At 47.4% G+C, this 24,529-nt stretch overlaps 4 protein-coding genes across 10 annotated transcripts in view; 2 read left to right on the top strand and 2 right to left on the bottom strand.

The window, feature by feature from the left end:
• The window catches only part of micall1a (MICAL-like 1a), a 151,808-nt gene that overhangs the window by 108,027 nt on the left and 19,252 nt on the right, over positions 1–24,529 (top strand). The window lies entirely within an intron of this gene.
• LOC130526672 (protein Wiz-like) lies at positions 896–6,946 on the bottom strand. 6 transcript variants are annotated; one of them, XM_057034433.1, is made up of 9 exons: positions 6,851–6,946; positions 5,868–5,922; positions 5,253–5,732; positions 4,307–5,092; positions 3,748–4,098; positions 3,089–3,303; positions 2,799–2,976; positions 2,224–2,380; positions 896–1,942 (listed from the first exon to the last, which is right to left on the bottom strand). In XM_057034433.1, the coding sequence occupies exons 2-9, from the start codon at positions 5,878–5,880 to the stop codon at positions 1,786–1,788; spliced, it is 2,337 nt and encodes a 778-aa protein (XP_056890413.1). In that variant the 5' UTR covers positions 5,881–5,922; positions 6,851–6,946; the 3' UTR covers positions 896–1,785. The 6 variants fall into 6 exon arrangements, with proteins under 6 accessions (XP_056890413.1, XP_056890418.1, XP_056890419.1 ...); XM_057034438.1 differs by having other exon boundaries at positions 5,253–5,729; positions 6,851–6,933; XM_057034439.1 differs by having other exon boundaries at positions 5,253–5,729; positions 5,868–5,924; positions 6,046–6,920.
• Positions 7,772–10,295, top strand: prdx2 (peroxiredoxin 2). The gene is made up of 6 exons (XM_057034475.1): positions 7,772–7,886; positions 8,609–8,723; positions 8,807–8,960; positions 9,325–9,447; positions 9,531–9,661; positions 9,920–10,295. Exons 2-6 carry the CDS (start codon positions 8,621–8,623, stop codon positions 10,003–10,005), a joined length of 597 nt encoding a protein of 198 aa, XP_056890455.1. The 5' UTR covers positions 7,772–7,886; positions 8,609–8,620; the 3' UTR covers positions 10,006–10,295.
• junba (JunB proto-oncogene, AP-1 transcription factor subunit a) lies at positions 11,187–12,919 on the bottom strand. Of its 2 annotated transcripts, XM_057034470.1 has the most exons (2): positions 12,694–12,919; positions 11,187–12,457 (listed from the first exon to the last, which is right to left on the bottom strand). In XM_057034470.1, the coding sequence occupies exon 2, from the start codon at positions 12,417–12,419 to the stop codon at positions 11,526–11,528; it is 894 nt and encodes a 297-aa protein (XP_056890450.1). In that variant the 5' UTR covers positions 12,420–12,457; positions 12,694–12,919; the 3' UTR covers positions 11,187–11,525. The 2 variants fall into 2 exon arrangements, with proteins under 2 accessions (XP_056890450.1, XP_056890449.1); XM_057034469.1 differs by having other exon boundaries at positions 11,187–12,821.

Raw genomic sequence — 24,529 nt, 5'->3', positions numbered from 1 at the left:
CAGTGGATCCCCAGGTGGATGGGCAGTTTGACCTTTGACCATGTGGTCGATCCGGTCGGCAGCCCAGTGAAAGAAGAGGTTACATCAGTGAAATCATGAACAAAAAAAGGTCTAATTGATTATCGAGATGATGTCACTCACAAAACATTGCTGATGTCATCCGTTTTCCTGTTTATGTCAAACAACATTAGGGACTTGGCGCGGAGCGGCCTACCGCCGCGAGGGGGGCGTGGTCTAGCAGGAACGGTTATTGTTATCGTCACCACAGCACCGTTGTTACCACAGTGGTGAAGGATGGCGGTGGTTTTGTGAGTAATCTCTCCCAGTGTTCCCGTCCAAACTGCAACAGGAGCGTTACCGCCGACTATTATTGCGCCTGATCAAACAATCCGTTTCTAGTGGAACGAGTCCGGTGACCTGCCTGCGTCAACGCCTCCTTCTCTGGGTCACCGGTCGGCTGACGGCCACGTTTGTATCAACACGAGTTCACGCCTCTGTTTACGTGAGGAGGTGCAGACTAGTTTCAATGACAGGAGCGAGGAGAAAGCGCACGCCATGAGACACGTTATTATTAATGGCGAGATGCAAAATAAACCACATGCAACAATGGGATTAACGACTCCAACCATTGTGGTTCAGAAAGTACATGTAATCAAATGAAGAGCCACATTGTTAACATTATGCATACCGGAGTCCGCGAGGTCTGAGCCTCGCTGTTTACCGACAGGGAAAAACGAATTAAAACTACTAATGGGTGGAAGAATACCCAAAGCATCTTTGCTGAGCTCTGGCGTAGATCAGCATAAAGCAGCTCTCATGCTGAACTTGTAAATTCTAGGGTTCCAGGCTGCAGGACAAACCCCGACCAGTTTCCACACAAGACAAGACAAGAAAGGGACGTTTATCTGTTTTAATAAAAGCCAAAGAAGAGCACAGAGTCGGCCTATTTGCAGATCCGGGGATGACACACTGGAATAAAGGTGCATGAAGTGACACTCGCTAAACGTGTGACGACCTGAACTGTCCTCAGTCAGGACGTCCTGTTCTCATCCTGGTCGTCCTGGTCATTCAAATCATGAAGGTCATGCGATGATATCTTAAAAATACACATTTTTACAAATTCTAATATTAAGACCAGCACTGTGGTTGATAGTTCGACACCGAACCAGAACCAGAACTGTGGCAAAACAAAGAAGACACACAGAAGGTTAAGAGAGAACAAAATCATCAACTTAATGTAAAATATAATGTGCAAAAGGTGGAAAAGTTCATGACACGCGTGTTACAAATACACAGAGTTGATATAAACGGTCTGCAGGCGGTGAAGAGGAAAACAAATCAACCACTGAAGATTATATACAAGATAGAATTTAATCATTAAAACGGTCACTGGCGTCATTTCTCCTGGTGTGTTCAAACGCGACACCAATCTCAGAGGCATCAGTGGCATGTTGTGAAAACCTTCTAAAAATCTATAAAAACACCATTATACGTACAAAAGGATATAAAGAAGGCACAGGGCCCGTCTACAAAGGAGGACAAAAATCAAAGTAAGTGCGCATTTAAAGACTTTTTCATATACAAATTCTACGGCTTGTTCCTCAAAACGATGCGGATAAACTGCAGATGGGTGTGAAGCCTTGCTCTCCAGCAGGAGAGGCCGGACGAACAAGTCTCCTGCCGTCTCCAACCAGCTCGCGGACGCCCCCTGTCGCCCAAACGGGGAACCGTTCACGGCGTCCGACCCGCTCAAATAACGTGGCGCCTGCAGAGCTGTGTGGCGGATTAGACGGCTACTGGTGGGACGAGTGCCGGGGCTGCCACTGCGGCAGCGGGGGGGGACTTTTTGCCCTTGTACCCCAGCGACAGGATGTGCTTCTGCAGGTGTGAGATCCACTGGGCTTGGACAGACAGAGGACCCTGGAAGACCTCGTCACAGAACCTGCAGCAAAGTGAGGCGTGTTTTATTACCCGGGATTAGTCTTCTTTTATAGGCCACAAATTCAGACTCTATATATATTTACACATTTTTTTGTATTTTTTAATTAATTCACCAAGTCTGCTTGAGGTGTTTTTTTTAACATAAAACATTTGCTTTTTTTTCCTCCAGACATTGGTACAATTCTTTTAAGCATTTTTTTAAACACGAAGAATAATGAAGCTTATCTCACACGTTAGGACGTGTTTATGTGACCGTGTTGTGTCAAGGGGCTCCAGCCTGACCTGCACTTGAGGGAGTAGACTTTGCCGACCAGTTTGACCAGGGGTGTGAGAGGAGGCTTGGGCAGCAGAGCCGGGATGCTGCCTGACCGAGGCGCCTGCCGGCTGGTGTCCTGGCTCCTTTCTCGGGCAGGAGTTACGTGTTTTGGAGGGTAGATCCCTGAGAAACACAGAACGTATCAGAGTGACACCAGAACCTATAAATATAAATAATAATAAAATCTCGGGCCTCTGTGCACGTATACCCATCGGCCCGATTTATCTCTCTTCTTTTGCCTCTGGGCTTGTGTAACAAAGAAAGCAACAAACACTCTGACGTCCATATGTAATTTGAGAGGGACCAATGGTTTCAGATCTTTGTATTTCAAGTACAAGTTCATGTAACAGCATTAGATCTTTGAACGTCAGGGTCAGGACGTGCTTTTCAGAGCAGACTCGTGTTCGCAGATCAATGAACTTCCCTGTTTTAAGGTGAATTCGTGGGAAATTCACACCTAAAGTCACTCAGGGCTGTCATGATGAACAGTCTTCACCCAAGCAGATGCTAACTTCCTGCACCCTGCTGAGTCATCTCTCACCTCGTGGGGAGCGCACCCCGGGGTCACTGTGGGCTGCCGAAGACCGCGCGTTGCCCTGTAACTGCCTGGATGAGCTGGCAGTCACACCCGGGTCCTCTCTGTGCTGCACAGGAGGCTTCGAGCTACTTTCAAAATCAGGGTCCCTGGTCACAGAGGGCGAGGCAGCAGATCTGTGGGACTGAAAGAAAAACCATTAGCAAGGGAGTGACTGGTTTTTTAAATATTAGCAGGGTTCCCAGATGTGGCTCTGAATGGGAAATTCCAGAGGGGTGTTTCAGAGCGTCGCCCACCTTCTTGATGTAAAGGTCACCCATGCGATAGCGCCGAGTTATTGCTTCCACTTTGACCGGGTCCTTTCTGATCAGCTCACTGAGGAGCTCGATCGGCGAAGTGGCTCCGTCGGCCTTCCACTCGATGATTCCCAGCTGCCGGAGGTGCGCTCGAGCGTGACTGGCCAGGGCCTTACGGTTTTCAAAATCAAACCCGCAAAGCTCACAGGATGCATCTGACACAAAGAAGATTAAGAAATAATTACGGTCAAATCATTCCTTTGACATTTAATGCTCAACTGAGAGGTTACGTAACATTTACGACTGAAGCACCAAGGTTCCCGTGATCTTTTGGAAAAAGCAACAACTAAAGCATGTTGGGCCCTTTCATAACACACAACTGCTCTATTTTTTTAGCACATTTTAGTCAGCGGTGGAAGGATACACATCTCCGCCGCATGTGAAAGCAGCGTTACCACGGTGAAGACACCCTCACAGATAGAACGTACAAAAGCCATAAAAAATGACTTGTTAGAACTACGGATGTGATTCAACACTAAAGGAACTGGTGCTTCCGTTCACCTTCCTTGGACCTTCCACCATTCCCAGTGAGGACCAGTTCCTGGTCAAAAGTAACTGAAGCGTCCGATGCTCCGAAAGATGAAATTAGAATGTCTCACCAGGGTGTGGTGCTGCACTCTTGACAGATGGGGATTTCTCTTTTAAGGAATAGTTGAGGGGTGAGGTGCAGGATTTGGTGTCCGGTTCCCCTGAATTCAGGCTGTCCAGGGACTTTCTGGAGGCTTGAGGGCTTAAGGCAGCTTTGGCCGACGAGCCGCTGGCAGCAGACTCCTTGACGCTCTCCACGCCGTGGGTCATGACCTCTTTGAGGAGATCGATGGGTGAGGTTCTGATGGACCACGCGAGGCCGAGGTGACGCAGATGGGCGCGGGCGTGGCACGACAGAGCTTTGCGTGTGTCAAACAGCTGGCCGCAGTAGTCACAGAGGACTGTTGGGGGAGACTGCACATCTGGGGAAGATTAAGATTAAGATTAAGATTAAGATGAACTTTATTCATCCCCGTGGGGAAATTGAATTAAGGGCGTTTAAAATATGACTGACACTTGCGTTTACACTTTAGCAAAAGCACAAGTCGAAAAAAGGAACCTAGAGCTGACATCATATCCTGCTGATAATTGTTTTTCAAACTGATTTAGATGAGCGGCGTTTGGCTTTACCAGCACTGAGTGGTTTGGAACCAGCTGAAGCCACCGGCGACTTCTGTAAGCAGGAGCTGCTGTCAGTTTTGGACCCACTTGGTTGACCAGACACATCGATCTCGACGGGCTCCAATTTCGGCCTCTTGTGCTTATGAAGTGGGTCCACCGCTAGACGAAAACCTTTCTTAGCCTTTGGGGCCCTGTTGATGGAAGACTGAGGAGAGCTTTTCCCAGGGCTTGTGGACAGGGTTGTTGGGGAAAAGGATGTCTGCGATGAGCCTGGAGCTGGAGAAAATGTCCCGGATGCCGGAGATGTTGCGGATGAGTCCGCGGCACTGTTCAGTTTGGGTGGGTGTATGCCTCCCAGCATGCCACTGTTGACCAGTTCCTGAATGGTTAGAATCGGAGAGGATTTCCCCAGCAGGTCAACCACTCCCAGCTGATTTAAGTGAGACCGTGAGTGGCTGGCCAGCCCTTTACGGCTCTCAAACTCCTCTCCACACAGAATACAGGTGCAGTCTGCTGAGGTTTTTGGCCTCTTACTGACTGAAGATGCAGCTGAGGGGCGTTTAGAAGACGACCCAGAGGGACTACTTAGAGCGGCAACCTTTGCCTGATCGCTGCTGATGGGCTTGAGGTCATCTTCCTCCATGATCCTGTATAGAAGGTCGATGGGGCTGCCCTGAATCTCCCTCTCTGGGATTCCAATTTGACGCAGGTGGGCGCGAGCATGACTCGACAGTCCTTTACGTGTCTCATACCAGCAGCCGCACAGCTGGCACACGTGGACTTTCTCAGTGGTGTCTGACAAAAACATTTACAATGAATCAATATCATCAAGGTTCCAAAAGCAAGGATCATATATCAATTAATAATGACTACGGACATTTTTGCTGCTCAGTTTACACATTCAGTATGGATTAGAAATGCAGTGTGGGTAGATACATGCAGAATTCAGCCATACCTAATCTGATGGGGGCGTCAGTTTCGAGCGGTGCCCACAGTGGTTTGGTTCTAGTTTGGTTCTCTGCACAAGATGCGCTGCTGCCTTCGCTTGCTCTAGACTCAAACAATGTAGAACAGGAAGGGGACGAGGGAAGGAGGGAGTGCATCGATTCTTTTGGTCTCGTTGGAGATTCGGCAAAACTCTGTGGATTGAGCTGACTTGGATCCTCAGGTTCTGAGAGATTCCTGGACTCCAGCTGGGGTGTGTTTCTAAGCAGTGCCATCCCATCCGCTGAAGAATCCGCTTTTAATTCTGGGAGACAGCCATCTCTCTCCCTGACGAGCTGGTAGAGGAGACTAATGGGGGCCCCGCTGCTTTCTGACAGTGCCACACCAAGCTGCCGCAAGTGGAGGCGGGCGTGGCTGGAGAGACCTCGGCGTGACTCGAAGTATGTTCCACAAACCTCACACTTGACTGGCTGTGCAGCTGCAGCTGCTGCTGCAGAGGGGTTGCAAAAAAAAACCCATAAGTATCAGTTAAAACTCAATTATCAAAATAATATAGACAGACAACACACACTATAAACAGGCCATCACAATTATTTATGTGGTAATGTAATCATTTGGCTCTTACATGGGGAATCCATGGCTGCTGATAGTTCTGTTGATTTATGTAATAAAATGCACAGCTGTTGGGTATAACAGAGAAAAAAGTTCAGTAGACATAAATGTAATACAAGACCGCAAGTGCATTAAAAATGATTTACAAAAATAAATGAAAACATGAATCAAGAATCCATAAAAAAAAAACTTAATCCAATCGAAAACATGGCAGAATAGCAAAGTTTGACTAAGCTCAAAGGTACAATCGTGTACTTTATTGGTGTACCATACTGTATGTGCATGTTTTCTTCCTCTTGTTCTTTTTATGTCTCACTCCACTGGTGCGCTACGCCCTTGAGCGCCCCCTGTCTTTAATGTTGGTTTAATACAGATTAATAGTTGTACATTTTACAGCGTATAAACGTGGATTTTTTTTCATTACACTGTTAAAGTAGTTTGAAATACTGAAACGAAGTTACAGCGAACTTTAAGAAGGCATTGAACGTATTTATACAATTTAGTCAAAGTTTCGGTTCAACCGCTCCGTGACGTAACAGGCTAGAATAGTCAAAGATGGCGGCGCCCGTGTCTTTGACGAGGCTTTTTTATTTTAAAATAAATTAAGTGACAAATCTTCATTTTGCAGCAGCGTTGCATTTACATGTGTGTAATCATTAAACAAAAACACATCGGTCCGACTAAAACACAGAATTTGGAGAATTTGATTATTTGATAACAACGACTTCTTAATGTTTAGTTTCCCCCTCCTTAACATCTCTTCTCATTTCATTTCAGAGAAAATAAAAACTCATAACGTGCTACAACTGCCAAAGATAGTTTGAAAGATCTCAACAATATAAGCTAAGTTAGGAGATGTACACTTTGCATCCTTTGTTTACCTGTACACTAACCCAAATTGCCTTTTTTTACCTGCCAAAAAGTGATACAACACAAAGCAAATGTCCACGATTGATAACAGTACTATGATAACTGGTTAAAATCAACTAGATTTACCTTAAAGTCCGTATAGAATGCTTCTGAACACCAGCTTATTTAACTGTGCGGTTACCTTAGCGGAAGTAAATGAACGCATCCTGTTTTCAAAGTAAAAGATTAAGGCGGTGTTTTCGTTATATTTGTTAATAGCAAAAACTAAAACGAACACATTGTGTTTATGATCATTGTTATTATTTTATAGTATTTTTCCTCTTTCTTTAAATGTGGTTTAAAGATCCTTCTGCGTATCTGTGCAGAATTTGTAGGCGTTCCTGTATAATAATGAATAATAGTTATGCATAACTCACAAATATCAATATGTGTAAATAAACAGGGAAACAACCTTGGAAGTAACAAGTAGGAGTGATGTGTACCATCCTCTTTATTTTCAGAATTACATTTGTTTACTATTCTTAAAAAAAAGACATAATACACTATATAGTCAATTATGTTGTGAAATTTTAGTTTTTGCTCAGATCTTGCTTTCATTAACACAGAGGGACATCCCATCATAGCATCCTGATGAATTGTACAAAATTAAATCTTTCAACTTTCACACTGTGCTGCCTACAGTTATATTTTTCCTTTGGTCAACTCACAAATATACAGCCCTGTATCTGCGCGTATTTTTATACATTCTTTTCATATTTCTGTAAAGTACCTCTTTGCTGCTGTCACACAAAATTTCCTCTTGTGGGACAATTTCTTTTTGCAACAATTCCTGAAAAGTTTAATAAGAAAGAAAGAAACTAAAATATTTGTGCGCACACACAGTGGGGATCAGGTGCTGCATTAACTAGACAAATACTTATGTTTTTAATGCTACACCTCCGCGAGAAATGATGCAGTAAAATAACGCAAACCTTTTAAAAAAATCACCAAAGTTCTCCAGTATCTTAGTGGAAATCGCAACATTTACTTTGAAGGAGGAGGCCTTAACTTCCGCCGGTCTGCTTTAGCCCCGCCTCTTTATAAACCCTCCTCTTGGCTGCGCTGTCGACCTCGCTGCAGAACATCAACGCTCCCGCAACTTGCCTGCTAACAACAAAGACAGGTGAGCATGGACCCATCACCGTGTGCTTATTTCAACCAGAGTTTTAATGATACATCTGTCGGGCTCCCCCCACGATATGCAGAAGTAATAACGAAAAAAAATCCGCTAAGAAACCACTGCAGACCTTTAAGCTAATGATGAGCTAGCAAAGCATTGTTGTTCAGACGCTTGTGACTGTCTCAAGTATTTCAGCTGTTTCAGGCTGCTTCATTGTCTCTTTCTTGAAGCTTATATCACTGTTCAGTCATGTTCACTGAGATTTTTTTGGTGTTTAATACAAGAACTGAACCGGTTTTCTATTAGCTCAATAATAAGATTGTTTAACCCGTCTCCAAATGCAATTTACAATAAATTTATGAAAAAATAAATAAATGGATTGTTAAAATAAAATGACTTCTTTTTTTGTCTATAAAAATCGCACGGTCTTTGAGAAACACCCCGAAAGGGTCTCCCCATGTTCATGGTTATGTAAGCTTCTTAATAGGCTTTTGTTCCTGCGTGATGAATGACTTGCATGTGACTTCGCAATTTGCCGAGCTGAAAGCATCGCTTTTGAAGCATTTGCAATAATCACCACCTGGCCCACAGGCTTAGCATCCTCGGAGTAACTTTTATTTAGGGCGTGCAGACGTGCAGGTGCTGCCTCCAGCTCCACCCGCCTGTGCTTATCAGTAACCGCCACTGACCACCGAGAATGTTCCAGTAACTGTTATCTTTCTCAGTCTTTTGCAAACATGTCTTCTGGAAATGCCAAGATCGGCCAGCCCGCCCCGGACTTCAGTGCCACGGCTGTAGTGGACGGGCAGTTCAAGGACCTCAAACTATCAGACTATAGAGGTAAAGGTGCATTTGTATGCTCTTGTGAAAAAGGAGACTTTTTTCCCCACTTATTTTCACTTCTTTTCACTTATCCTGCTCAGGAAAGTATGTTGTCTTCTTCTTCTACCCACTGGACTTCACATTTGTGTGTCCCACCGAGATCGTGGCCTTCAGCAACAGGGTCGAGGACTTCCGTAACATCAACTGCGAGGTCATTGGCTGCTCCATTGACTCCCACTTCACCCATTTGGCCTGGTGAGTAATAACGCCGAGTGCAAAGAGATTCCATTTTTCCCAGGAGATTATACAAAACCATCCATAATCTGTGAGTAGGTTATAAAAATTAATGAAAGACCACACCGGATCTTGTTTTTTTTTTTTTTTTTGCCAGAATACTCAACTGATGTACTGTCACTGTTAATGGTTATTTAAAATAATTGTAAAGGTAGGAACGATGCTCCTATCTGGGTTTACTAGTTCTGCTGCACAGTCTTGATAAGTCGTAAGTCTTGATATTCAGAGAAGAAGTAACGGCCTCTCCATCTCCAAGATACGATGTACGCCGATAGGTAGCATTTGCATAATGAAATGCTTTAAAAGTGGTACTTGTTTTTGACAGGATTAATACGCCACGAAAAGAGGGCGGTCTGGGTGAAATGAAGATCCCCCTCGTGGCCGATCTCACCAAGAAGATCTCCAAAGACTACGGCGTCCTGAAGGAAGATGACGGAATCGCGTACAGGTGAGGCTGCGTCTGTCAGCGTTGCTATAACGACCATTGACCCGGCGCAAGGCGGCGTTGTAACCTCGGCGTCCGTCTGCCAGAGGTCTGTTTGTGATCGACGACAAGGGCGTCCTGAGGCAGATCACCATCAACGACCTGCCCGTGGGCCGCTCGGTGGACGAGACGCTGCGCCTGGTCCAGGCCTTCCAGTTCACTGACAAAAACGGAGAAGGTGAGGAAAATCCCCAGAAGCAACTCTCATTTGAATGATTTATATCCCCTGGCACGGGTTTAGATGCACGTCTGGTTCCTCTCCAACGGCTGCGAGTGGGTTCGCCTGTAGCGATAGGGCTTGTTTATTTCAGACTTTCATTTGTTCGTTTACCCTCCCAGGCGCGTATGCTTGCTTTTCTTTCCACTCCACAGTGCGTGCAAAGTTCAGAGGCTGTTGTTTACTCGTGTGGCGAACTTTTCCGTTTCCCTCCTCTAGTGTGCCCCGCTGGCTGGAAGCCTGGGAGCGACACCATCATCCCCGATGTGGAGAAGAGCAAAACTTTCTTCTCCAAGCAAAACTGAAGAGGATGAAGAGTTTTACCGCCTTCCTGACTCCGGCTCTTGCCTTCATGCAAGAGGTGTTCACGTGAAGCAGTATCGTCCAATCAAACATGTTAAACCCATTGATTTCAGTATTTTCTAGATAAAACCTGTGTTGCTATTCACTGTGTTTTCATCTGGTTGGGCAGCCCCATAGTCTCAAGCACTGAAAGCTACACTGTTACTTTTTGAGTAAATATTTTTTTCCCCCCCTCACCGTCGTAAGTGTTTTTGCAACCGTCTTTATTAAATAGTGGGTGAAAAGACCAAAATACGGCGTGATTTTTTTCCTTCTCTTGGTCCCAACTTTCAGCTGCAGTAAGCGATATCCCGCCGGTGACCACTGGGTGGCGCTGGAGACACGCCTGCTGTCGCGGAGGAAGGTCGGATGTTCCTGAGATATTTTGTGTTGGCCTCAAGTTTGTTTTATTGCGCTGTCTGGCAGAGGATTTCAATATGTCGCAAGATTATCTGGTCTTTGTTAATACTGGCCTGATTGTGCGATGAGTCAGCCCAGGAGCGAGGTATTGCCAAATATCTGCCTAAATCATTGGGAAAGATCGGATTGCGATTGGAAACAGATTGTATGACGCTAATAAATATTAAACGCATCTTTTTTTTTTCTTTTCTGGAGGGGGCGGTTACATTCCAGAGAAATCAAAAATAATGGGGCCGATCTCGCTTCTAAAGTTTCCATCATTTGTTTAATCATGCCGTCGCCTACACTCCGTGTTAGGTTTTCTCACTTTCTGGCCCATCAGACCGGAAGTCTGGTTCTGCGTGTTTTTGTGGAACTTTTTCAAACGTTTCCTTACCCGGCTGTCCACGTGACTTGTTTTGGGAAGCAGCAAGACGCGACCGATGGGGGGAAACTCCCTTCATTTAAATGAAGCGTGTGCTGGCGGAGCCACACTCACACACACTGGTGTGAAGCGGAGCACGCAGCTCCTCTGACGGGTAGTGTAGGAGGGAGTTCCCGGAACTCTTCTCAACATGTGACGTTTGCCAGCAAAACGGGCCATATAGGGACTGACGTACGTCAATACGGAAATACTAATTAAAAAAAAGCCTACGCAGGGAAGGCGACGAGAGTGCGGTTAAAACTACGTTATTGACGTTTATTAATACGCCGGGCGACGTCTCAGAACAAAACCCCCATTCAGTTTTGGTTTTCACAATTTCATTTACTTAAATATTCACTTGACAGGTAAAAAAAAAAAACAACAAAAAAAAAACAGGCTCACCAGGTTCAACCTGACAAACACAAATAACTTACATAAGAACGAAGCACAAAATGTACTGTAAACAGGCAAAACCTTAGGACGACAATTTTTAAGACTTGTTCAAATATGCCTTAAGTGTTTTAGTCTTTATGGCGACTGTCTCTTTCTTTTCTTTCAAAGAAACCACATTGTTCCAGTTCTGTGAATGTGTGAACACGCTGATCATTGTCCCATCAGTGCATTTTTAATGTCCAGTGTTTTACAAAGTGCTGCGCTTCTTCAATAAGACTTGACTTTGGGCGCCAACATGAGCTGGCAGCCGCTGCTCACATGTGTCATGACTTTCTGTTTGAGTTGGGCCACCTGCTCCCGGAGCAGGGACGCCGTGTTAGAAAGTCCCGCATTGTCCGTTTTCAGCACTTTCACCTTGTCCTCCAGGCGAGAGATGCGCTCCAGTTTGCGTCTCCGACATTTGGAGGCGGCGATCCGATTCCTCAGCCGCTTGCGCTCGGCCTTGATGCGCTCCTGGTCTTCCATGTCGAGCGGGGACATCGGCGGAGAGCCGCTGTCGCTGTTGTGCATGTCCGGGACAGTCTGGGGCTCCTCTTTCAATCCGCCGAACCGCTGCGCGTGGATGCCCACGCCTGCCAGGGAGTGCTGGAAATGGTGCGATCCGTGCGCAACAGCCTGGGAGTGCGGGTGGTACTGGTGGTGCGGCAGGTAGCTGATAGTGGTGGACGGGTAGCTGGCTGCAGATGAGAGGCTGGAGTTTGTGGTGCAGCTGCTCAAGGTGGTGTACTCTAGGGCCTCGGGCTGCATGGATGACCCGTACACGGTTGCCGGTGCCGGGCAGGGAACGCCGCCGGTACCGATGGACACGTTCGGAGGAGCCATCTGATTCATCTTGTGTAAGTCGTCCAACGCTTTGACGAAGCCGTCAGCGAAGCCCTCCTGCTCCTCCGTGATACCCCGATTGTAAAGGTAATGGGCAGGTGTGGGTGTTGTAGTGATGACCCCGTTGCTGTTTTGGATGATCAGCCGCTCCAGTTCAGGAGAAGCGAGTTTCAGGGAACCCACGTCCGTCCCCGAAGAATAGAAATCACTGTCGGCGCGAAGGTGCTGTTGCGACTTGAAGTTTGAGTTCCGATATGAATCGGCGAAGTTCAAGTTCATATTCTGCTTTAGCAGTTTGTAGTCTGGCAGAGCTGCGCCTGGATGGCCATAAGCAGAGAGAAACGAGTCGTCATAAAAAGGTTGTTCCATTATTGTCGACATATTTCAAATCAGACAGTCAGAATATAAGAGTACGCAGCAAAGGGCGCTTCTTAGGCACCGAGGCGTCAGTGTCCCGTCTGGTCTTCAGCGCAAAGTCCCGCTGAATTAATAACCGAAGATCAAACCTATCAAAACAGAGTAAAAGCTCCAAAATAGCTGTGCTGTAGCCTACCAAGTGGTCGATTTGTGCCTTCAGTTGGCTTCAAAGCGGAGTCCAGTGACTAATTCAGATGTTTTCAATCCACTCGGTTTTTTCCGCATTTATCGTGAACTCCTCTCCTGATTAGTGACGGGCCCCGGTCACGCTCGCCTCTATTTATATCACATGCGCCCCAGCGAGGCCTCCCATTGGCTGGCTCCGCTGCGGGCCCCGCCTCCAGGATGTCAGACTGACGTTGTTGCCAGGAACAGGGCCTGTAAACAAGACGAGACGTATTCAGCGTCGGGAGGGAGTTGCGGGGGGAGGACAGCTCGAATGGAGGAAATCGGCTCTTTTGAGCCGAGCGCCACGTTCTTTGGCTTAAAAATCCAAACCCTCGTCTCACCAGGACGGGTTTAATGCACTCAGCAGTAGAACCTCACCGTTCCTGTCAGTGGGGAAGTGTCACATGGCGCTGAAGTGTGCGGTCCAAACTGGACTCGGACGCTCCATATTTGGAAATCCTGGCGCACCAGTTCCTCCCTGACGGGAGCGGGAAGCCGATCCCATGTTGGCGCGCCTCCAGCTCTCCGGGATGTGGGAGGCGGAGGAGGTGCACTTCTGCTCTCCTTCAGCCTGCAGGCAGGGAGAGGATGGGGAGGTGGTGCAAACTAGGGTGTGATGCCTTCAAAAAATTCAGCCAAGCACATGGATGTCTGGAAAAGCAAGACGTGTGACGGGGACGGCTGATAATTTAGTGGAGATTACTAAGCAGTTTTTCCAATCTGCGTTGAGGATTGATTGGACTGTTTTCCTTCTCACTACATATTTTAATGTTGTGTAATGGACCTAAAACATCCAAATCAGATTTGAACTGATAACAGGGCCCTAAAGGAGTGAAATATAAACACCTGTGTAAAAAAAAAAAGACTCTTTCGTAATACCTGTATCATACTCGCGTCTTTTTTATTCCATTCGGTAGCAAAATGTCCACAAATGTTTCGAGTTTTCAAAGTGTCATAAAACCTCACAGATGACGCAGTGTCCCTCTTAGAATCGATAAGAAAATGACACCAATTTGTATCAGAAAATCATTTTAGAAATCGGGAGGGAAATAAAAGCAACACTAAACCTAAAATCGGACCATCAAACGAAAAGGTTCTCAATCTAAATAAGTTCAGAAGCCGACGCTGTAAAAAGCCCGATGACCTCATAGTGATGTCACCCAGGTTATTTTCCCGTTTCTTCGACACCCATCATTATCAGCAAACTGCACTTTGTGTGTATGTTTTCACCCTGAAATTAGTGTTTTGGGCGCGACTTTGTGGTCATCGGGTTCATCCGACGCAGAGTCCGAAATGACAGGTTGTGTCTGTTTTTTTGGAGGTCGTGGAAGTGGCACGTGGGTCCCGGGGCGGCGGGTTCGGCCCGAGCTCCCCCCCGGCCAGCCCTCCTGTCCTGGAAACAGAAGCAGAAGTTGCTAGAGGGGAACGACAAGCATCGGGGCAGTTCCAGTTTCAGAACGTCCTCGTCCACAAACTGAAGGTTGTTTTGGCTGCCGCCTGGACAGGTTGCGCAACCGCGCGCGCCGACAGCGGCGAGATTCGGATAAATATTTGCTCAAGATTAGATGAACGCTAGCAGGATTGAACAAGTCGCATCATTAGCGTAGTCATTTTTACTGTTTATCTCTTTGTTTTCTGGCCTTATCGGGCAGCCCGGAGCTCCTGACATCAGGACTCAGAGAGGCTGACACAACAGCACCTCTTTGGGTCATTGTGGCTGCATCGACATGTGCCCAGAAACTCCGGGACGGAACCTTTACAGGGGACTTTTTCCTGCGCGAGAGCCCTAATTGGCTGCGAGGGCCTGAGCAATTTCTTGCTCACATGCACTTGATTACATGGGGCTGTGCACTGAAATCCACAGAGGCTCGCGCGCCTCATACATGCGATTCTGTCAGTTTCTGTGAGCGCTGGTGTGATTGGGAGTGACAGATACGACGGCGGAGGACAAAAGCAGAAGCAGAAATATGAAAAGATAGAAATGCGAATGCAGAGTGGATCCAACAGCAAACACAGCCAGCTAGCCCCTCTCTCTCCCTCTCTCTCTCTCTCTCTCTCTCTCCTCTCTCTCTCTCTCTGTCTCGCCCTCCTTCATGGCCTATTAATTTACCACTGTGGTCAAAATATACAGATCAGAATACAGTGGGGATGCCATGCAGGGCGCCGAGGGAAGGGCGCTAACAATGACAATGAACTGGCCTCAAAATTTATCTTGATGTTTGTCCAAATCTGAAATCGTCTTAACTTTCATTTGCAGACCCAAGGTTTTCATTTTGAATTCCCCCCCCCCCCCCCATAAATCGCCGTCTCTGGCTTCATAAGGACACCCGCTATGCAGATTTGAGCACTTCAACTCTGCGTTTTGAGCTCGATCCCTCGTTTGGTCGTGCCCTCTTTGACCAGTGTCTGTAATTAACGTCGCTCACATGCAAAACTCCAGGCGGGAAAGCGCAAATTTGAGGATCGCCTGAAAGACGCCGATGTTCATTTGACTTTCGTCACCATTTGAACCCCCCCCCCCCCTCCCTCCCCCCTCACACCAAAGCCACCGCAGATCAGTCAGGCACTAAAACGCCGTCCGGCTGTGTTAAATGAACCAGAATTAACGCCTCTCCTGCATCTTTGGCAAGGTCTTCCGCGCTGGAAGCTCGATGACCTGGAAGCGGCCTGTAGGTGCGGTGAGTCAGGTAACGGTGTCGGTCGGGGCAGAAAGCGTGGCTGTCCCCCCGAGGAGAAAACAGCTTGCCCCCACTCGCGCCGTGTTTAGTCAGGGGACTTAATACGTCCCTCAAATTAATGCTAACGTGCAAGTGCTCTCCTCCGTGCTCCTCCAGAAAGCCCACCCTCTCACCAAAAGCCTGTTTCCCCCCCCATCTTTATCCAGCTCTTCGTTATTTGGCTGCCTGTGGGAAATTGAACGGCCTCGTGCTCCTAATCGCTTTAATGAAGGCAAGTTTAATCAGCATATTCTTTGGTCTGTAGCTTCCAGATAGTGCCAAGGAGCCTCATAGCAACTAGAGACCTTTAGCACAAGACAAGATGATTGCCGGGGCCAAATGAGTGTGGCAGGAAAAGGCAGTCAGACCCGGATGCCCCCCCAGGCTGACGTAATACATATGGAGCTGTCCTTCCCACTTCTCCTCCATCAACATGGATGCTTAAACTCACTGTCATTCTAGCAGTCTGTGAAAGAAGAAAAGGCAAACAGCAAGAAGTGGTGGGGGGGGGGTTAATTAGGTCTAATCTAATTGTACACGCCCGTTTGGTTTTTTAATTGCGCTTGCTCATTGTTTCCATTTTTGCTCGCGAAAGACAACAACATGAAGTTAATTGGGAGTCGGGCCTGAGCCTAACGGAGAGTGACATTTGTCTCTGTACCTCCTTGGATTAAGGTTAAGGGTTGTTATTTGCTCAGTTTATAGATGGAGAATGGTGGCTGTGGTGTTGCGGGGGTCATTGGTTCGATGCTGGACCCTGTGCCTTTGTGTCTTTGAGCAATTTACTGAACCCCAAATAGCTGCTGAAGCTGTATTAATAAGGGTAATTGCTTCTTGCTAATTTCTGATTAGCTATTCCGCCCTCGCTGTGTGAACGGTTGAGTGGCTGCGACGGCTTTTTATTAAAACTGCCCATTTACCTGATTGAACTCGACTTTCTGGTTTCTTGTCAACAGCTCAAGAAGACGACACCCTAATCACAAGTTCAGCCTCATTTTTGTAGCGTTTTGTTGTATTAGAGTGTAGGTTTTATCGTCATTATGTTGCTTACTTTTAATCGGGTTTGTTCTTTTAAAAGACAGGTGAAAATAGTTATGCTACATATGCTACGTGCTGCAGGCACCCTAACCCCCACATCACAGCTGGATGCCTAACCCTGACCAGAACCACAAACCCAAGTTTAACCCCAACCCCAACGTTGTGAGGATCTTCCAAGAAAAGTCCTCCCTTTGCTAGTAAAAAGCGTACACATATACTCATACCAGTAGTATTTCCATCTTTGTGGGTACCGACCTCAAACGTAAAACCATGTCTTAACCCTCAAACAGGCTGAAGCTGAAGTTGTGGGGGACAGCACACATAGCCCCAGCTCGCTAGTAGAATGAAGATGTTGCTACTTAACATGTAGTAAATGTGATGACGCACACATGAATGCACACACACACACACGTGCGCGCACAACCATTCAAAAGGTCCCAGACAGGTCAGGGACCGGTTTACACTCGCATGTAATATTTCAGTGATGGATGTGACTAAGACAAACACGCCCTCTTCTGCAAACGCACCCAAACAGGTGTGTTTTTGCTTTTCCAGACCATAAACTCGAGGTGACTAAAACATCGGCGTGCTGGAAAACACGAAATCTGGCTCCAGCAGATAAGCCTACAATGCCTGAAAAACCATCTGGCGCGCAGTCATCGGAGGTGGGAATTGTTGTGGCCCTCTGGCAGTTCTGCCTGACGACTTCCGACTTCCTCTTATTCCTCTTCTGAGAAAAATAAGAGAAGTGAATGTGAGGTGGCAGGAGGCCAGGGCGTGGAGGATTTGGCCGCACCACGTTTTCAATTCCTCAATAAGTCGCGGTTTTTGGGGGGCCGTGGTGCCACCGTGGCAACCGCAGGGCTGCGAAAATGTGAAGTCAGGACGCGTTTGCAAACGGATGCGCCGAGTCAGCAAACAGTCAGACGAAGCGGACGAGGAGGCAGGACCGGGAACCAGGTCCAGTTACAGAGGCGCTACAGTAGGGGTCCACTCTGCTCTTCAGATGAGTGAGCAGGAGCAGCAACGTGATTCAGCACTTGTCAAGTGTGAACTCTTGTGTGAGGTGGTGTCCTCCCACTGGGCCGCAGAGCTCTGCGTTTGGCCCCCCCCGGCCCCAACGGGGTTTTTCCCAAAGAGGAAATCAAAGTTCGCTTGAAGTTTGTCTTTATCACCCAGCACAATCTCCTTCTGTGTCCCGAGCGCGGAGACGGTGGACGCAACCGCACCGGCGTCTCTGCTGTCTTTGAGCCTGCCGCCCGGGAGGAACACAGTGACCCATGAGAACGTGCACGCCTTCACACATCGCATTAATCACAGTAGCTGCTAAATGACTTGGCTTGTTTACTCTCAATGAGAGGCTGTGGTTAGAGGTCTGGGCCTCACTTCAGTCGACACCATTTCCCAGCAGATCATTTAAATGAGAGATGCTAGCAATGTTTAGCTAGGCGGTAGCGCGCAGTAGCCCTAGAAAATAGAGAGAGGCAAAAGAAATCAGCAGTTGCTGGTTGAAACCCACACAACACACCCATGATAACAGATTTCCAAGAATTGCGTGTCTTTTTTCTTTTTTTTGTTCTCCAATTCAGCTGTCCATGTGTGCGTGCGTGTGTGTGTGTGTGTGTGTGTGTGTGACGTCCATCAGGCCTAAATCCGAGCGCTACCAAAGTGCTGCGCGGCTCGCTCTGATGCAGGCGTGGCGTGATTGCCGCCGACAGCAGTGGTGCGAGCTGGCCTGAAAGTGTGTGGGTGACCCGGGTTCGTGCTGATGCTGTCGCCGTAGCGACCGATCAGCACTTCTAACCTCCGCCGCTTCTTGGAAATTAAGACGCAAAGAGTGATGGGAAGAGCGTTTCTCTCCTTGGAGCCGCTCAGCCTCCGTCTGATGGGGAGGATCTGGAGCAGGTCCATACTGTTTGAGTGTCCGGTGACACGTGTAATCTGACAGATCTATAGGAGTGTATGTACAGTTTCACTAAAACAAACAACACCTTTGCCTGATCCAATTGTTTTTTCACTTGTCAGTGCAACTAATATTATTACTCTGCTATAATATGAAGCACACAGAAAGGAGTAAATTCACTGAGAGGGGTTACAGTCATAATACAGACAAACTCATTCTCCTAATTAGTCATTCAAGCCCCTTAAATGTTCTACTGAAATCAGTCCTCAGAGGGGTTTTGCCTGTTTGGCACCAATATTGAGGCGGCAGCTGACAAAGCCCACTTCTCTTTAATTTTACCAGAAGTGGTTCACCACGCCGGCTTTCCTGTCAGACCAGACTGGTTCACGTTTAAAGAAAAGCCGAGGTCAAAGGCGGCGTCGTTGTGGACGCCCCTGATCCGAGATGAAAGCACGCTCGCGCTCACGCTCGCGCTCGCTCGGGCGGCGGGGAGAAGGCATGTGGTCGATCCCTAAACTCCATCTTCGGTTTGAACGATGGCACTCGCCTCCAGTCGCCCCGTCTGTTGTTTTTATTCTTTTGACTGGTGTGTGGGTATGTGTGATTTTCTTTTTCTTTCTTGTCTCGTATGAACTCTGCACTGAGGCAGAGTTCATCTAATGGCTTTATGATGTCAGCAGAATTTCCAGAGTTCTTTACCATCAAGCTGCAGCCTGTGCAAACACTTCCCATCACGAGCGTAAGCCCTGAACATAAACTGCAGGGGTGTTGGGCTGGCGACCACAGGGGGAAAGTCATGCTAGGTGACGTTTTGTGAGGTAAAATTAGCGCGGCATTTCATGACAACATTTGCACTTCCCCCAATAACATGACACATACGTGTCCACTCACCAATGCAAATGGGTACAATTTGTTTTTGCATGTTTTTGGCGAGGCCACAAGGCTCCTTCTTTTAACGTGGCACTAGAATTTCCATATGATGAGCTCATTTCCCGCCATTAGCCTATAAATACGAGGGTCGTATCTCTCGGCGAGGGCTTACAGCGACTATTTATTGTGAGCTGCGCTGGTCTCGCCACTTGGCCAAAATTCGACATCCAGGCTGGGGATATCTGAAACCAGCCGGGGTCGAAGCATCGGAAAAAGCAGTAGAACGCGACCTCTTAGTTCTGCTTCACCCACGTTTATGCAACCGTATATAATTAGCGCTTCCTCTTCTTGGGAATCTCGGTCTACTTCCATGTGGCTAAATTTGCTGCTGCGTCCTTGAAAGCCGCCTTGCTGCTTTAGGGGAGACCGTTAGCAAAGGGGAGGAACTGGACCGGCGTGGAGACTTTGAAGCGGGACTGAAGCAGAACCTAATTTGCTGACTCTCTGACATGTAAAACTAAAATATTAGTCAAAGCTTGCCTCTCTAATGATATAACGTTAAGATTTGGGACTCCCCTTGCATCCCCCATGAGAATAAAGGGAGAAAAAAGAATCACAGTAGGCAAACACACAAGCTGTGCTACACAAATCTCACATTCCTACATCAAGAAGTGGTGAACGCACCAGCTTTAGCTGCGCAGAGGTGAACCACACGTGTAAGGAGCCGTGTGTTGGAAAATGCCCATGTTTTCGTGTGTTTCGTCTCAGCAGAGGAAGGACGGCGCGGCAGAAATGTTGCCTCGTCATAGCGTTCATTGATTTATCAGGTATGTGCAGAGACAGGCGTGCCTGGGAGAGGCCTGCCGACACTTTCCTCCGCGCTCATTGACGTGAAACCACTAATACAGAGAGACTGAGAGGGAGAGGTTTTGCTCAGAAAACCACAATTGACTCAATTATGTCTGGCATTGAAACGGTTAAACTGCACTTTTTCTTTTTCTGCCTCTCAGCTGTCTGGCGTCTTGTGCCCAGAAATGAGGTGGAGGTTGTTATCGCTGCATCAGATGGGCTCAATCAGTCACCAAAAGAGGCTTTTCAGCAGCAGAACCGGCCCCTTTTTCGCACCGTACCCCAACACCTTGCCTCTGCATGCCTACGTGCCCATCCTTCCATCGCGCTCGTCTGGCTCTTTGTCGGTCCCTGTGTACACATGTGTGCGTTACGTGCGCTTCGCTGAGCATGCCGTGCGCCCGTGGGCTGTTTTTTCATGTCAACATTCTTGGCACAAGTAATGTTTTTAAAATTCTGCCCGGAGGCAACACTTGACCCTTGTTCACATCGCAGGAACAAATACGCAGGAAGGATGATAGGCTTCTTTTTCGTGTAGGTGTGTGATCGAACACAACGTGCACGCGCGTACACACACGCGCGCGCACACACTGTTTTCTGCAGCCCACATGCTAAACACTGCTGTTCCACCATTCTAGTGGCTGTTGTTTACAGCGTTAACTGATTCATAATCATGAATTAAGTCCTTAAATGAGGACTCTGTAGTTTGGTTTTGATATTTAACCCCTAGCGCACTGTTACACAATTGTGTTGCAACAGTTTCATCGCCTCAACACTGACCAACAACAACGAGGTAACGAGCCGTAGCTTTTTCTTGTAGGTGATTCAAGAATTGGGGCCAGTTCGCCGCCCAGTGACAGCGGAGCAAAGTCATTTTTAAATGTGCTAATTTTTGCCTCCTACATAAATTAGTGCAGATACACACACTCTATTCCCCCCAAATTGTATTGTGGTGCTAAGTTTTGGAAAAAAATACCCCCTTTTTTAAGCTTATGAAGGTTTTACAAGTCAATCCTTTTATGAATTTTTCTTCCCGATTCAGTTCTGTGGAATTCTAGGTTAAAAAAGCGCCACATCAGTCGTCTCGACACACATTGGAACCATCACATAAACCCCAGAAGCGGAGCATCTCGTATACTGACGATTACCACGGATAGATCTTCAAAAGTGAGACTGTGGTCCACAGCGATAGAGGATCTCATTCATAATATGCTAAAACATGCTGGGTTACTAACCTCACATCCTGTGTAACAGGAAGCTGATTTCCTGTAGTGACGTGTAGGTGGGGGCTATTGTGTTTGGTGCGGGTGCGTGTTGTCCCGCACGCCAACATTTCATCTGCATATCTGGATTACAGTTAGAGAAATTTTCCTCAAACTCTCCTTTTGAGCTTCTTTGAAAGTAAAACCCTGCAGAGTGAGGTCAGACGCAAACAGTGGAACTTTTCTTCGCCACCGTTGACATGTATCATAAACAAGGACACAGAGCAAGAGACAAAATAGAGCCCAACAGGGGCAGCACACGTTCATCCAAACCTCTCTGACTCTTTGAATCTGGACTAGACAGATTCCATTTGGAGCTCGACCCCTCTGGCCATCGGTTTTGTGCGACATCTGGTGCGTTTCTATGTCTCTGCTTGAATGGCGCTCGGACGGAGGATTTATTTGATGGTTTGACGACATTTTCACACTGGCTGTACAGAGTTTGAGTTGAACGTGTGAAGAATCCGTGTTTCCAGATCTGGTTCTTCTTTCTTCTTTTCTTCATTTGAAATTCCAGCCTGATTCCATCGTCTCTGTCATTCAGCACCAACAGGTCCACGTCGGGAAAACCGCTCTCTTCCCAGATCTTACTGCCTTTTAATAATTTATCAGAATTCAACCTGTGGAACATCTGTTTGGGGATCTTCTGCGCCCACGTGTAAGGGAACGTGGGCACCTGTGTGCGTCTGCGTTTAACATCTTTCTCGTTGGAGACCTGGGGTTTTCCTTTCTTGCAGAAGGCGATGGGATGTGTCATGTGTGACACGCGTGATGTGGAAGTGATCAAAACAACAACAGCGAGCAAAAGGGCAGATTACAATAATTTACAATAATCTCTCTTCATGGGAAATCGTGAATGGGGGAAACTGCCCGTTGACAGGCTGAATCCAGCAGAAGTGATGATTTCTGTTCCCCAACTTCCAGAGCGATTCCATGGCGTTGGGTGCTGCATCGGCGTGAATTCACGGGCGTTCACACCCGATCGCCGATAAAAAACCGAACTGTCTGCACAGTTCCTGCAACAGTGCAGATGCTCGGAGGAAAAGGTGCGCTAGCTAGGACCTCCGACCCCGACATGAGACTGGACCCCTACTGTTGGGGGAATGATGTGCGAGTGACACGTGAGCCTGTGGTCTCCATGTGTGGGGACTTTCTGAAGACCTTGGGTAGGTCTGATGAATATGTTCTGACAGATAAGGGAACTGTATTGAGCATGATAGTCCCACAACCATCACGCAACGCAGTGTAACTCTCCAGTTTCTAGCCAAAGGTGTGTCGACTTTATCAAGGGGAACGAGACATCACAGATGATCAGATGAATCAGCATGTTCTTGACATCTTTCCGGCTAAAGCAGAATTAGCTTGAGATAGCCACCACGATTGGTGGTCTTATGAGAGGAAGGTGATGCCCCCCAGAGTCGGGGGATGAGAGGATCAACCATTACAAGGACAAAAATCACTCATGTGTTGTTTTGGAATGTCTCTTTATTGCCAATAAGCACGCTCCCACCGTCAACCACTGGACCACAGACCAGGCTGAAGTCCCCTCCATTAATGTGGTAACAGTAGTTACGGACACATTTCAGAAGCCAAAAACGGACATGGTGGCTACTGTAGCTCTGCCTTCTGGCTTTGTAGCCTTCGTCTTCTAATGGTTCACAATCTTAAAGCTGCAAGACAAAGCTGTGCATTCCAAGTGGCAAATTTCTGTCCTCACCAGCTAAGCAAGTGTACATCAGTAGTTGTTTGTGAGGCTGCCTCTGTGTGTGTGTGTGTGTGTGTGTGTGTGTGTGTGTGTGTGTGTGTGTGTGTGCGCGCCGGCCTCTGTGTACCTGGTGCTCTGCGTGGGCGTATGCCACACACTTCAGTGAAACACTCTTATCTCCGGTCAGAATAATGTGTGTTTGTGCTGTGGGTGGATGCTGCGCACGGAGAAAACCCCCAAAGATAGAGAGAGGACACACAAACGGCAGGAACAGTGGATGCGTATCCAACATTCCGAAGGCTTCCAAACATCTCCACTTTTATTCACCGTGTTTCACGCAGTTGGGCAATAAAGAGCCACAGGAATATGTGATCACAATGAGACCAGAACTTAGATGTTTGGGTTATTTATGAATAAGTGTCATTTTTCATCCTTCCATCAGGAGTCCGTAAAGGATCGCTCCAACGTTCCTGCTCACCTTTTGTAGGTGAGTAATCTCCCAGTGAAACTCATATCTGATGATATCTTCTCACCTCCTCAGAAGCTTGATTACCAAATGCACTATATCATCGTGACATTCTTAAACTCTGGGGGGGGTTTTTGCCTCGTGTGCAGACAATGGCCGAGTTCGTCCAAGCGTGGCCTGTGGAAGACAAAAATGAGGAATTTCCCCCCCAGCTGAAGGTAGGCAGACAGAGACAAGACTGTCAGCAACAAAGGATGAGTCTGTCTTATCACACACACCCGCTCTTATTGGTGGACGGAAAATGCAGGATGTGGCTGCGCTTTACCAGCGCACGCTTGCAGATGTCACCGTGGGAACAAAGAAGAAAACCAGCAGCGTCTGGACTCCGGTACCGGACAGTACGTCTCCGGGTTCCCCCAAAAGGTGGTGAAAGGGTCCTTTTGAGGCTCAATCAGGACAAAAACCTGCAGAATAACAGGTTCTTCTTCGGTTTTTCCCTGCACATTTGAGTTTAGGACGCTGGTCGTCCCGGCCCCAGTTAGATTGTCTGCATAGCAACAACAAATGTCGTTTCCCCGGGTGGTGCGGTGGTGAGGACAACGTTCACGCTTAACGCAAAGACAATAATAACCTTCAGCGCGTGTTTGTGCGTGCGAGGGTCTAACACGAATCGCCGAATCATCGTGAGTAGGCAGCTACGGTGTTGTCATCTATCCAGATTTTGTGGTTATTTGCTTGCATCAGTCCCAACGTGACGTCAATGAATTTCTAAGCAAATCGATGATCTGAGAATAGACACGTCTGCGGTGCCACGGCGCAAATTAAAACCTCCTCTGCCATCGAGGCCCGCGGAGGCTCTCATGGGTCGTTGACTCACGCACGTTTCCTTCTTTTACAACCATCCTCGGGTTCATACGTGGAAAACCAAAAAAAAAAACCTTCCCGCAGCGGGGGAGAAACATCAAGCTGGCTGGAGAACAAATGACCCAGTGGA

The sequence above is a fragment of the Takifugu flavidus genome, chromosome 6 (genome assembly GCF_003711565.1).
Source record: "Takifugu flavidus isolate HTHZ2018 chromosome 6, ASM371156v2, whole genome shotgun sequence".
In the NCBI taxonomy this organism is placed as follows: domain Eukaryota; kingdom Metazoa; phylum Chordata; class Actinopteri; order Tetraodontiformes; family Tetraodontidae; genus Takifugu; species Takifugu flavidus.
This window is presented reverse-complemented; position numbering and strand designations above follow the sequence as displayed.